The sequence below is a fragment of the Schistocerca gregaria genome, chromosome 4 (genome assembly GCF_023897955.1).
Source record: "Schistocerca gregaria isolate iqSchGreg1 chromosome 4, iqSchGreg1.2, whole genome shotgun sequence".
Taxonomy (NCBI): domain Eukaryota; kingdom Metazoa; phylum Arthropoda; class Insecta; order Orthoptera; family Acrididae; genus Schistocerca; species Schistocerca gregaria.
Window position 1 is genome coordinate 390,555,130 of NC_064923.1, and position 13,884 is coordinate 390,569,013.

Consider the following 13,884-nt stretch of genomic DNA (forward strand, 5'->3'; position numbering starts at 1 on the left):
ATGAGAATATCGCAATAAACGTTTGTATTCTAATTTAATTTCATTTCTGCATTTCAGTTTCTGTTTGTGCACTTGCATGTAACAAGCATCCATCATTTGACCACAATCAGATGCCTTCATATAGTATGTCCTGCCCATCCTACTGCCAACAGTCAAGGTGACGGTCGGAAGGAGGTCTGAATACAAAAATCACATGACACACTGACCTATTCCATTCACCAGGAGTGCTCTCATTGCAATACAGCAGCTATCTAATTCAGTCACTCACAAGTAGTTCTCACTTCACTTGCTCAGTTTGCTCATCCTCCTCATCTTTGCTTCAAATCATCAACAAACTTCAAGAGAAATTCAGTCGAGATGTTTGTATGGAAGTATAAATGGTTTATAACAAACTCCTATATTTTTCTCCTCAACTCACTTAACCACTGGCATCAAAAGTACTATAAAACTTTTACAGTGCACTAATAATTTCAAGCCTGTCAAATTTCACCTTAGGCTAATGGACAGTATTAGCGTATCGCTAAGATAAAATATTAGCTGTTGACTAAAGCTGCTTTTCAGGACAGCTTAAATTTAAGAAGTGTGCACCTGCAGCAGAACATTTAAGCTTTTCACTAGTTTTGTGAGAATGGGCTCCAACGACACTGCTCTGTGAAGCTTGCTAATCTCATGAAAAGTAGATATTTCTGCCAGAATATAATCATTTCCTCAACTCTTAACCAATTCTGTTTCCAGTAAAATACTGTAACCCACTGACTGTAGAAAGGGAGCTGAGAAATGCCTGTAACTCTGTTGACAACCTAGGTTGTGGTCAAAGAAAGAGAACTTCAGCACACCGAGGGGGGGGGGGGGGGGGGGGGGAAGAGACAATAATTCATGACCATGAGTAATGGAGTAAGGAACCTCACAGATGCAAACCAAAAAGAAGATGGTGAACTGTTACATGAACTAAACATAAGTAAAACAGAATGCCACAAATACAAAAGATGTGCATTTCATTTTAATGGTTTGAAGGTGATTGTTTTTAAATAGGGGCACTGCAACATTTACAACATAAAAACCTTTTTTCCTTCTTGAAAAAATGTGATTTGCACTCTTATACTGTTATTTGGCACATCAAGCAAGTTCTCTTATGGTTTAATTTCTTAACTGCAAATTTTTCTCTTTTTTACACAAGTTTCTATACTTTTTCAATTATATTTAAGGGACTTGGGTGTTCAGTTACTTTAAAGTGTAATTGATGAAGCAAAACTGTAATTTATGGTCAGTATTAACAAGTTATCCAAATGTAAAAGAAATACATGAAAGTAAATTATTCCTGTCCTCCCTATCGCTGACCTTATTTTACTTTGAATGAGTACGTATTTCTAACTATTTTAGTACAGTAAATGAGAATCACATTTTCATGAAAAGAACTGCAATTATGTCACACTCTTTGGTTGCTCAAAGTCAATGAAATGTTTCATGTGATGCTGTATGATATGCTACAACAGCTGGGAGAAATAGCTAGTAACTAACAAGCCTCTTGGGAAAATCTAATTGCCCAATGGATGAGCACAAATTGTTTCACACACATATATGTAGATGATCCAATTTTTGATTCCTCAAATGTGTGTTACTGTCACACATTGTTCTTAATTTGGTCGAAAGTCATTTTTAGCAAGCGCCTTCTTAAAGGCTGAATGAAAAGCTTTGAAGCTTTAGGAGGATTAGTAGGCTAATGTTTGAAAATATAATGACAACAAAAGAACACAAACAGAAAGGCAGAAAAAAGTGTGGGCATTTGGTGCTCAAGTTTACAACTAAAAACATCATGACTATTAAACTCTTTGAAACACAAGAAACAAGGTGCAGCTCTCTTGCTTTTGCCTTTTCCACTGCTGTTATTACCTTCATATGGATGTGCTTTTCTCTCTCTCTCTCTCTCTCTCTCTCTCTCTCTCTTGCAAACATCGATTTACGATCATTTGCTGAATGATTACAGCAAATGCATTATTCTCTTAATGAGGAACCTTAATGTGCAGCAGATAATTAATATAATGAATCATCCTATTAAAACACTGACTCCTCCTGCAAAGCATTCAGCTGAGCCATTGTCTACTAATGATGTTACTAAAATAATGTGTTTCTTGCGGGTACAATGAATAAAACAATAAAGATATTACTGCGGGTTACCAAAGATTTTAGAGAAACATTTTGTCATCCTGATAATTTGCACTATTACTGATTGATCGCCAACACAGTTTTTTTTCTTGCTGAATAAATAGTGACTCTTCCAACACACTGCTAGAATACTTTTTAACAAAAGATTTAATTACAGCACAAAAGTACAGTTCAGTCATTTAAAAATGTACAATAATTATGAATTTAATAGCTGCAAATAAATAAAGTTCACTTTCATCCTCTTGGAAATTGCACATTAACGTATTTGATCATAAATCATGTTCTCAAACCAAGAAATTTCCCTTGTCACTCACGTTTCTCCCTTCTCTTTGGAGATTGTGGTTATGAATTGAAACAACTATGCGATATAATGTGGCGTTCATGTTGCACTAGTAAACAGTTTATTACATGTATATTACATAACATTTTACAAAAAGGTGATTTTGAGCAATGTTTCTCATGTGTACTCATGATACAAAAGATATACTAGAATCTGACAAGAAATGTATTACAAGAGGGGTAAAAAAGGGAAGGAAAAAAGAAATCATGAGTATTAAATACATCTTACACTGTCAGAAATAAACAAGAGATTTAAAAGTTATCTTCCTCAATTTTCCCTCGCTTATTGTTACACATTCGATGTAAAATATGCAGATCTTACAGTATATGTTTTCATGCACCACTTCACAGCATTATGCAAAACAGGCTTCTTGCTTCAGCATATAGCTTTATAATTTTCAACAAATGAGTAAAAAACAACCAACAGTTAACTTTCTGACTGTTATATTTACAGTTGATTTACAAGTAACTAAAAAATTTTTTTTACAAATGATTTGGCCTTAAAATAGTTAATGGCAACATATTACTCCTGAAGATTTCTGTAAAGGTTTTTTCAACTGAACTGACCAGTTGCTGGCAGCCTCAATATGTAAATTTTACCCAGATTAGTGAATTACACTGATGGAACAGTTTATTAACAAAACTAACAAAATTTCTATTACACTTCTGTTCCCTGGTAACCTCTGGGAGCAGCTGCAAAGTACAGTGCCAAAATCAAATTTAAAATTTTCTAGAGTGTCCTGCACTTGATTTAAAAGAAATGCCTCCACAAAGCCTGGAACTCCAGGTATCAAAATTTTAGTATCACACGATACATTAAGATACCACATACTGATCAGTACATTTTGTTCTAATCACTTAAGTCATTAAATTAGGTTTTAAAATTCTGAAAGCTTTCTGTAAGTACAGCAAATAACTCTCTTGCAGACCTAGAACTACAAGAACATTGGCAGAGCACGAGAAATTAAGACATCATCTTCCTGTCATTCCTCTGTCCCTGCCCCATTTTAAGGATGGACACACACACACACACACACACACACACACACACACACACACACACACACACACACACAAGGGGAGGGGAAGATGGAAGTGCAATTTGGAACCACTTGTGAAACTTCAACACACAGATTTGTACATTCCAATATATGAAAGAAATTAAAAGGTACATTATTTCTTAGGTTCTGCAAGAAGGTATCTGTTGTAAACGAAATTTAAAAAATTCAAAATAGCCATATCAAAATGAGGATACAGAAATATACACTGGCAGAAGGTACTGCAAAGAATGAAAAAAGTGCTTCACAACAGTCGACAACTCATTAAAATAAATACTTGTGTCTGATATTTTCTGCTTAAAATGAAAGCTGGTTATCAGAAAAAAGTCTGATAACACATGAATTGTCCCTGTGAGATGAAGATGCATTATGCACAGTGGGTAAATTATGAGCTCATTTCAGTCGACACTACCCACTGTGAATGCCAATGTATATAGATCCTCCAACAGCTCATTATGGACTGGAGCTCATGAACATTCATTGCTTGGGGTCCACATCAAAATCTAACACAAGCAGTTTTGTTTCTTCAGTACCATTTCGACTACCAACAGCACACACAAGTTTAGTCTCATTTGCCCGAATTCGCCACACAACGCCACCACTGCCTCCACTCTCCAGTGCAACGAGATTACGGATAAACTCACCTAAAACAAAAACCAAATATCACATGTCATTGCACAAATTTAATTTATTTCTCACTTATAAGAATCATTTCAACTGTTGAGCATTGCTGGTTATTAGTTGTGACAAATATAAGAACATAATATTGTCAAGTAACTAAAATTATGCTGTTTAGCAATCCACTGTAGCCTTGTTTAGGACAGCAAAAGTGCAAACTGAAAGGAAATGAAAATGGAGAAAAATAGTAATTCCAAGCTGAAAGCCACAATCCTTTAGGATTAGATAGCCACCCACCCACTGTCAGACCATAATACAACAGGGATTCTAGGAAAACATCCTGGAAATCCTAATTAGGTTTGGCTAAACTTAAAAGTTACTTAATTATATACCAGAAAATAATTTCTAACTAATTTTTTCCAACCAGCAGCAACACCCAACAACTGTACTCTTTCAGTAGGAATTTTTAGACTTGAAAATCCTGCAGCCTTGCAAAATACACTTGTGCCAGCTCAGAAACACTCTTCCATCAACCAGCTTAGTCAACCAGATAAACAGGTATATTATAAAAAAATTCATTCCAAGACTGTATTCACGAAGTTTCACAAGTATCACTTAAAAATTGCAGTTAAATAGTCATTAACATGAAATCTGACAAGGACAGCACAGACTCATATTAACTGTAGTCCTCTGCTCTCTGAACTGACTCCAACAGTCAGTCATTTATGGGAACTCATTTTAATATGGAATCTGATCCACATACACAAAAACAGATCTTGAATGAAATTTTCATTCTGCAGTGGAGTGAGTGCTGATATGAAACTTCCCGGCAGATTAAAATTGTGTGCTGGACTGAGACTCGAACCCGGGACCTTTGCCTTTTATGAGCATGCCCCGTTCTCACATCTTTAGTTCTGCCAGTACCTCATCTCTTGCCTTCCAATCTTGTCTCCACAGTATCTATGGAAATGATATGTCAGAGCTGTAGCAATTACATAAATTCCTCACTCACTTTCTTCCAGCTCTTCTGTCCAAAAGATAAGAGTACGCAGTACTTTATGGGAAGTCATCTAGTGAGACAGAAGTTATATCTGGGGTTCTCCAAGGAAGTGTTATAGGCACTTTGTTGTTGTTATCTATATAAATGATTTAAGAGATGATCTAAGCGGCTATTTTATATTGTTTTAGATGACACCATTATTTATCACCTAGTGAAGTTGTTAGACAATCAACCTGGACTTCCCATTGTTTGAAATCTCAAAATTATTCAGAGAAGATATCCGCGTGGTGCAAGATGTGGCAAATGACTCTTGACAATAAAAAGTGTGAAATCTTCAACATGCATATCAAAAATTGTTTAACTGTGGTTTCATGAATTACACAAATTTAAAAATTCAATTACAGTTAAGAACAATTTAAATTTGAACCATCATATAGAAAATTTTGTGGGAAAGACAAACCAATGACCGAGTTTTACTGGCACAGCAGCTGATGGTACAATAAACCTATGTAAGAGTACCTACACTACATTTCTCAGTCCTGTTCTGAAGTACTGTTCAGTGGTATGGGACCCTTACCGAATGGGACTGATGGGGAACCGAAAAAGTTTGAAGATAAGCCTGTTTTATGTTATCGCAGATATGATAAGTGAGTTAGGGAGGCATTTATAAAAACAAAGTCTTTTGTCTGATGAGATCATTTCACGAAATTTCAATCACAAACTTTCTCCCCCAAATACCAATATATTTTGTTGATCCCTTCCACTCAACTCAGAACCGAGGTGGTCACATCCAGTTCTGGGACAATTCCGCGGAGTGTTAGCTTTGTTGAATTTCCACGAGAAAAGCACTTTTAGTAGGGCAAATTTAAAGGTCTTGATTTGATTGATGCTTTGCATAACAATTACTGTCTTTTGCCAGTTATGAAGATTGGAATTCAAATTAATTTCATTCATCATAGGGATATGAATAAATGACATACAGATTCCAGTTTTGTTTCTGGTTGTTCATACACCAATGGGCCAAAACATTATGACTACCTGCTAAATTTTGTTTTGGTCCCTGTCTGAAACACAATGCAGCACGGATTCTGCATGTCATGGATTTAACGAGTTCTTGGTAGGTTTCTGGAGGTACATGACATCAGATGTCTATGCACAGGTCATCCAATTCCATGAATAATGGACCGGTGGTTTGTGTGTATGAAGCTGACACTGGAAAGCATCCTATTATGTCTGCTTGTGTCTGTGTATGTGCGGATATGTGTGTGTGTGTGTGTGTGTGTGTGTGTGTGTGTACACCTGTCCTTTTTTTCCCCCTAAGGTAAGTCTTTCTGCTCCCGGGATTGGAATGACTCCTTACCCTCTCCCTTAAAACCCACATCCTTTCGTCTTTCCCTCTCCTTCCCTCTTTCCTGACGAAGCAACCATTGGTTGCGAAAGCTAGTATTTTGTGTGTTTCTTTGTGTGTCTATCAACCTGCCAACGCTTTTGTTTGGTAAGTCACTTCATCTTTGTTTTTAGATATATTTTTCCTACGTGGAATGTTTCCCTCTATTATATTCATATTGTTAAATGATTTAGTTAGATGTGAATGTGTTGAGGTGAACTACTTTAGCCAGAAATTTGCTGTTTTATCTTTCCCAGGGGCTTTCCAATCATGCATAGAATTAATTGCTTGGGTGACTTCATGTTGCAAAATTATCACTTCAGGCATTCGTGGTATCATCTTGTTTGTGTCTGTTTCTGCTTGTATCCACCATGCATGCCTGTTATGTTGTACCAGGTTTGACCATATGTTGCTCCAGAAGTGTTCCATGTCTTATGTTTGGTGGATTGTCTATTTTAATGTGTGTGTTATCTATTTTCTGGTAAAATTTCTTTTGGTTTGTGTTGAATGTTTGGTTTTGTTGCCTGCTATTTTCCCTTTTTTTGTATCTCTTAAGTCGCTTGGCCAATGCTTGTAATTTCTGCTTCTTTTCATCTAATTGCTCTATCGCTTCTTGTTGTGAGATTTTACCAAACCTTTTTCGTTTTTTGTCTGACATTTCATTTCTTATAAATTGTGTTAGCTGTCCGATGTCTTTTCTCAGTTTTTCTATTCTGATCTGTAGCCTGTGTTGCAATGTTGGTTTTGTGGGTTTCTTCTGTGTGTTGGTTGGTTCTGATCTTTGCCTAGTGTGTATATTTAGTGTAGTGAGTGCTCCTATATAAACCAGTAGTTTTAACTCTTCCATAGTTGTGTTTTCAATTATTTTGTTGTGTATGATTGTGTTGATAGTTGTTATTGTTGTTTTGACTTGTGGGTTATTTGGTGGTCTATGCAAGAATGGTCTAATGTCTGTATTTGTGTCTTTGTATTCTATATATGTCAATTGAAATTTTTCTTCTATATCTAACATGTGTGTCACTTCGTGTTCTATTTGTGCCTGTTCTGGCGGCTGTCTTAAGATTTCGTTTTCCTCCGATTGTTTAATTGATGCGTGTTGTTCTTGGTTTGTTTCCTCTGGGGTGTTTGAGTCCATTACTGTATTTTCTTCTTTTTCTGATTGCACATTATTTTGTTCCAGTATTTGTTGTACTTGTTGTTTGATGTTTTGTAATTCTGACTGGGGTATCCTGTTATTTTTTATTATTACACGGATCTGATAAGCTAGTCGTTGTTCTGTTAAAAATTTTAATTCTGGGTATCTGGTAATAAATGTTGTGTATACTTGTGATCTGTATCCAGTTGTGTTGGTTCCTAAGTTTGTTGCTTGGTAATAACAGAACATGAGGTGTCTGTTAACTTCATCTGACCATCTCATCCTCTGTCTTTGTTTTCCTTCTAGAATGGTTGCAGGAAGCATATCCTGCAAAACACCTCTATTTGGATTTAAATCATTTTCCATGTGGCTAGCAGTGTCGTTACCATTGTGGACGGGTATAGGGTTCAAGCGTCGTCCCCGACCATGATAGCGCTTGTCCTAGGCTTCATTAGTTCTGTCCTGAACCAACTAATCACACTAAAAGGGGGGGGGGGGGGTTTAACCGTATTAGTGGTTTGTTCTTTTCGTCGCCTTTTACGACTGGCAGAACATACAGAAGGCATATTCTTTTCCCGGGCCTCCACGGGGTTTTTTTTTATTATTATTATTATTATTATTATTATTATTATTATTATTATTATTATTATTACTACTACTACTACTACTACACAACCAACCTTTAGGCTTTTATTAGTTTTATTCTCTCATCTCACAAGTGCCCAGCATTCTCAAAAAAATTATCATGCATTGTTCTTGGACTGGAGTCATGCTCATTCCTGTTTTGATTACTGGTAAGCATGTATTCCTCCTCACTCAAACATGAAACCAGGCAAGATTTACAGGAGTGTTTTCTTGTAACTTATGATTAATAAATGTAAATAAAGCAAAGTTACTTTTAAAGTGTAATCTTGATAGTTGAGAGAAAACTGTTCTATTTGGAAGTACAAAATGGAGGGGGGGGGGCAGGTACATTGAAGAGATTAAGTAAATAGGACACCCAGAAACTAATGTCAAGGGAGATGACATGACAGGACGAAGGGAAATATGATAACCACCATAAGCTTTAGGTCGGAGACAAGAAACAAAGACTGAAAACAAGGTAGACATGTGAAAACAATGAGCAGCATTATACTACTGATGGAGAAACACTAACTCAAATGCTGGCATTAGTGTTATATTTTCTCGTATACTGCCATTTGGTAAGTAGAACCCCATTTTCTGTGTGTTTGATATTAAAATCTCTAGGAATTTTAATGTTAAAATTGAACACAATACTCATGTTTAATTTGTTGATGTGGATGAACATGGCTGATAGCAAAAATGACCAACACACTGAAATAATGTAGACACTACTCAGCATTATTTTATAAGGAAAATTTTGGATGCTATAATAATGAATAAAAATAAAACTTTACTTGTATGCCTGGATAAAGAAAAAATCATTAATGATGACTGACAAACACCCGAAATTTATTTGAAAGAAATCTGCTGAATGCAAAAATCTTGGCATTGGCTGTGTTAGGTATAGTTGTACTACCTATTAAACAATGGAAAATTCAGGATGGAATGTAACAATGTTGTGAAGAGATGCTGAGTTGCAGATAGGCACAACAAAAATACTGTTATAAATATAGCTTCTGGCCAGTAAGGCCTTCGTAAAATTAGACAACAAAAACACACACACACACACACACACACACACACACACACACACACACACAAATGCAGTCTCAGCCAACAAAGGCCTTACTGTCCAAAAGCTATATTTGTTAGTCTTTTTGTCGTGCCTATCTAGGACTCACCATCTCCGCTGTATGGTGAATAGCAACATTCCTTTTCACAATATTGTACAACCTAAAAGTGACATTAAAATTTGTGCCAGACTGGAACTTAAATCCAGATTTCCCGCTTATGAGCAGTTGCCTTAACGACTTTGGCTACCAGTGCATGCCTCCTGGACATTCATTCACATGTGTCACTGTCTACACCCCCTACATTGATCACTTAAAGCTTGCAGCTGTACTCTGTATTCCCACACCAATGAGAATGAAACTTTGAGGAATAGAGACCCATGATATTGTTGTCTTGTGCCCGCCCTGCCATGCAATACTTGCCTCTCTGGATTAACAGACATTAACAATGACAGACAGCTGTCCAAACTTTATCTGGCATAAATTTGCTGAATGCATGTATCTCGGCATCGGCTGTGTTACTTATAAATGTATTAGTGACATATGATATAGGGCTTTTTTTGTGGTTTTAGGGCGCACAACTACAATGGTCATTAGCGCCCTGACTAATTTAGGAATGTACCGCGAGGCACAAGGTTAAAACAGCAACTAAAAGGGACAACACTATAAAAGACGTATTAACAGACATAGGATTAAAAAACTACAGCATAATCAAACGTCCTTAGACAGGTGTGTCAAGTTGATAAAACGAAGAATGCGAGCAGCAGCTCCTGGGTCATCCGCTAAAATGGCATCCAGAGTACATGGCACGCCAAGATCAAGACTCAGCGTAGTAAAATCCGGACAGGACGTTAAAGTGTGGCGGACCGTCAGCAATTGCCCACATGGGCAGAACGGCACCGGCGCTGCCGTCAGCAGATGGCGATGGCTGAACTGGCAGTGTCCAATTCGTAGCCGGGCCAAAACGACCTCCTCCCGCCGAGAAAGACATGAGGAGGACGTCCAAGCTACGGGAAGAGGTTTCAAGGCCCGAAGCTTGTTGTCCCTAAGTGCAGCCCAATCGGCATGCCACAGCGATAAAATGCGCCAACAAATGATCATGCTACAATCTGATGAAGGGACACAACAAGAAGCCGTCCGAGGCTGGAGGACCGCAGCCTTGGCCGCGGCATCTGCAGCTTCGTTCCCAGGGATACCGACATGGCCAGGAACCCACATAAAGCTAACTGGAGACCCGTCGTCCACCAGCTGCTGAAGAGAGCATTGGATCCGGTGCACGAAAGGGTGAACCGAATACGGATACTGAGGCTCTGGATGGCGCTCAGAGAATCGGAGCAGATGACATAAGCAGAATGTCGGTGGCGGCAGACGTAAAGAACAGCCTGATAGAGGGCAAAGAGCTCAGCTGTGAAGACCGAACAATGGCGATGTAGCCGGTATTTGAAACTTTGTGCACCGACAATAAAACAACACCCGACCCCGTCATTGGTCCTAGAGCCATCCGTATAAATGAAGGCTATATTAATGAACTTCGAACGAAGTTCGACAAAATGGGAGTGGTATACTGAACCGGGGGTAACCTCCCTTGGGAGCGAGCGGAGGTCAAGGTGAACGCGAACCTGAGCCTGGAGCCAAGGTGGCGTGTGGCTCTTGCCCACTCTAAAGGTTGCAGGGAGCGAAAAATCAAGGTGTTGAAGGAGACGACGAAAGCGAACTCCAGGGGGTAGCAGGGCAGAGACATACAACCCATATTGACGGTCAAGAAAGTCATCAAAAAAGGAACGATACGATGGGTGGTCGGGCATTGACAGAAGCCGACAGGCGTAACGACAAAGCAGCATTTCGCGCCGGTAGGTGAGTGGCAATTCACCGGCTTCAGCATGAAGACTCTCGACGGGACTAGTATAAAACGCTCCGATCGCAAGCCGTAAACCCCGATGTTGTATGGAGTTGAGGCAGCGTAAAATGGACGGCCGTGCAGAGGAGTATACAAAGCACCCATAATCCAGCTTGGAGCAGACGATCGACCGATATAGGCGAAGTAGGACAGTTCGATCCGCTCCCCAAAACGTGCCACTGAGAACACGGAGGACATTTAGAGAATGGGTACAATGGGCAGCCAAATATGACACATGTGGAGACCAACTAAGTTTCCTATCAAATGTAGGACCTAAAAATTTTGTTGTCTCCACGAATGGGAGAGCAACGGGGCCGAGTCGTAAGGACGGTGGGAGAAACTCTTTGTAGTGCCAGACACTCCAGGAGTAAAGACGGTCAAGAGAACGCTGAAGAGAGCGCTCCAGGAAACTGCGCGCTGCGATAGATGGTAAAATCATCCACGAAAAGGGAGCCTGATACATCATCTGGGAGGCAATCCATTATTGGATTGATCGCTATGGCGAAGAGAGCGACGCTCAAAACGGAGCCCTGTGGCACACCATTTTCCTGGCGAAAGGTGTCTGACAGGACAGAACCCACACGTACCCTGAACTGTCGATCCATTAAAAAGGAACGAATAAAAAGAGGGAGGCGACCGCGAAAGCCCCATGTATGCATGGTGCGGAGAATGCCCGCCCTCCAACAGGTGTCGTAAGCCTTCTCCGAATCAAAGAACACAGGCGCAGTCGGGTGCTTCCACAAGAAGTTATTCATAATGAATGTCGACAAGGTAACGAGATGGTCAACAGCAGAGCGGTGCCTACGAAATCCACATTGTAAATTGGTAAGTAGGCGTCGAGATTCGAGCAGCCAAACCCACCGAGAGTTAACCATTCGCTCCATCACCTTACAGACACAGCTGGTAAGCGAGATGGGTCGATAACTGGAAGGCAAGTGCTTGTCCTTCCTCGGTTTAGGAATCGGTACAACAATAGACTCGCGCCAGCATGCAGGAACATGTCCCTCAATCCAGATGAGATTGTAAGTACGAAGAAGAAAACCTTTACCCGCAGGAGAAAGGTTCTTCAGCATCTGAATATGAATAGAATCAGGCCCAGGAGCGGAGGACCGTGACCGGGCAAGTGCATTTTCGAGTTCCCGCATGGTGAATGGGGCATTGTAGTTTTCACAATTCGAGGAGTGGAAATTAGGTGGCCGAGCCTCCTCTGCCTGCTTTCGGGGGAGGAAGGCAGGGGGGTAACAAGTGGAGCTCGAAACCTCTGCGAAAAGGCGGCCGAAGGCATTGGAGACATCCTCAGGGGCCACAAGGACGTCATTCGCGACCGTCAAGCCAGAAACTGGTGAGTGGACCTTAGTGCCAGATAGCCGGTGCAGGCTACGCCATACAATAGAAGGAGTAAAACTGTTGAAGGTGCTTGTGAAAGCAGCCCAGCTGGCTTTCTTGCTTTCTTTAAAAATACGACGACACTGCGCACGTAATCGTTTGTAAGTGATACAATTCGCCACTGTAGGGTGTCGTTTAAAGGTGCATAAAGCACGCCGACGAGCACGTAAGGCGTTTCTACATGCTGCGGTCCACCAGGGGACCGGTACCCGGCGTGAAGAAGAAGTAGTGTGAGGGATGGAATATTCAGCAGCAGTGAGAATGACTTCCGTGAGGTGTGCGGCCTGACTACCGCAGCTTGTGAAGGTTTGATCCTGAAAGGTCGCCCTGGAAGTGAAGAGCCCCCAGTCTGCTTTGGAGATGTTCCAAATAGTTGAGCACGGAGAGGGGGTATGATGCAGGAGATGGATAACAAACGGGAAGTGGTCGCTCGAATATGTATCAGAAAGCGCATACCACTCAAACCGGCGTGCAAGTTGGGTAGTACAGACAGAGGGGTCCAAATAGGAATAGGTGTGAGAGGTGTCTGAAAGGAAAGTAGGGGCGCCAGTATTGAGGCAGACAAGATTGAGCTGGTTGAAAACGTCTGCTAACAGGGAGCCCCTCGGACAGGATGCTGGAGAGCCCCAAAGAGGATGGTGAGCATTGAAGTCTCCAGTTAACAAAAATGGTGTAGGGAGCTGAGCAATAATTTGCAGCATGTCTGCCCTGGTAACGGCAGACGACGATGGAGTGTAAACGGTACAGATGGAAAATGTAAAATTGGGGAGAGTAATGCGGACGGCAACTGCCTGCAGGCCGGTGTGCAATATGATGGGATCATAGTAGATACCATCCCGGACCAGCAACATAACCCCTCCACGAGCCGGAATACCTGCCACAGGGGGTAAGTCAAAACGCTCAGAGGTGTAGTATGCCAAGGCAATTTGATCGCATGGGCGTAGCTTCGTTTCCTGGAGGGCTACGACGAGAGGACTGTGCGAGCGGAGCAGCAATTTCAAGTCTTCTCGGTTGGAACGAATGCTGCAAATATTCCAGTGAATAAGTGCCATCGTGAGAAGAAGAAGGTGCAAGAAGGGGTCATCGAGAAGGCTGCTGAGGGCCCGGCTACGAGCGAGCACTGCCGCCGCTAGCAGGAGGCGGACAGTCATCGTCCATTTGTTCTAGAGGTTTATCGGCCATCTTGTGAAGATGGCCAGAAGGGGGA

The 13,884-nt window shown here is 40.6% G+C and overlaps 1 protein-coding gene across 1 annotated transcript in view; it reads right to left on the bottom strand.

Annotated features, from left to right (window-relative positions):
• Positions 1-2,292: 2,292 nt before the first annotated feature.
• LOC126268112 (F-box/WD repeat-containing protein 7-like) overlaps positions 2,293-13,884 on the bottom strand; it is a 128,191-nt gene continuing 116,599 nt past the window's right edge. Inside the window, exon 12 of the mRNA XM_049973631.1 lies at positions 2,293-4,204. Coding sequence (XP_049829588.1) covers positions 4,038-4,204 — 167 coding nt within the window. The 3' untranslated portion in view covers positions 2,293-4,037. The remainder of the gene's footprint in view (positions 4,205-13,884) is intronic.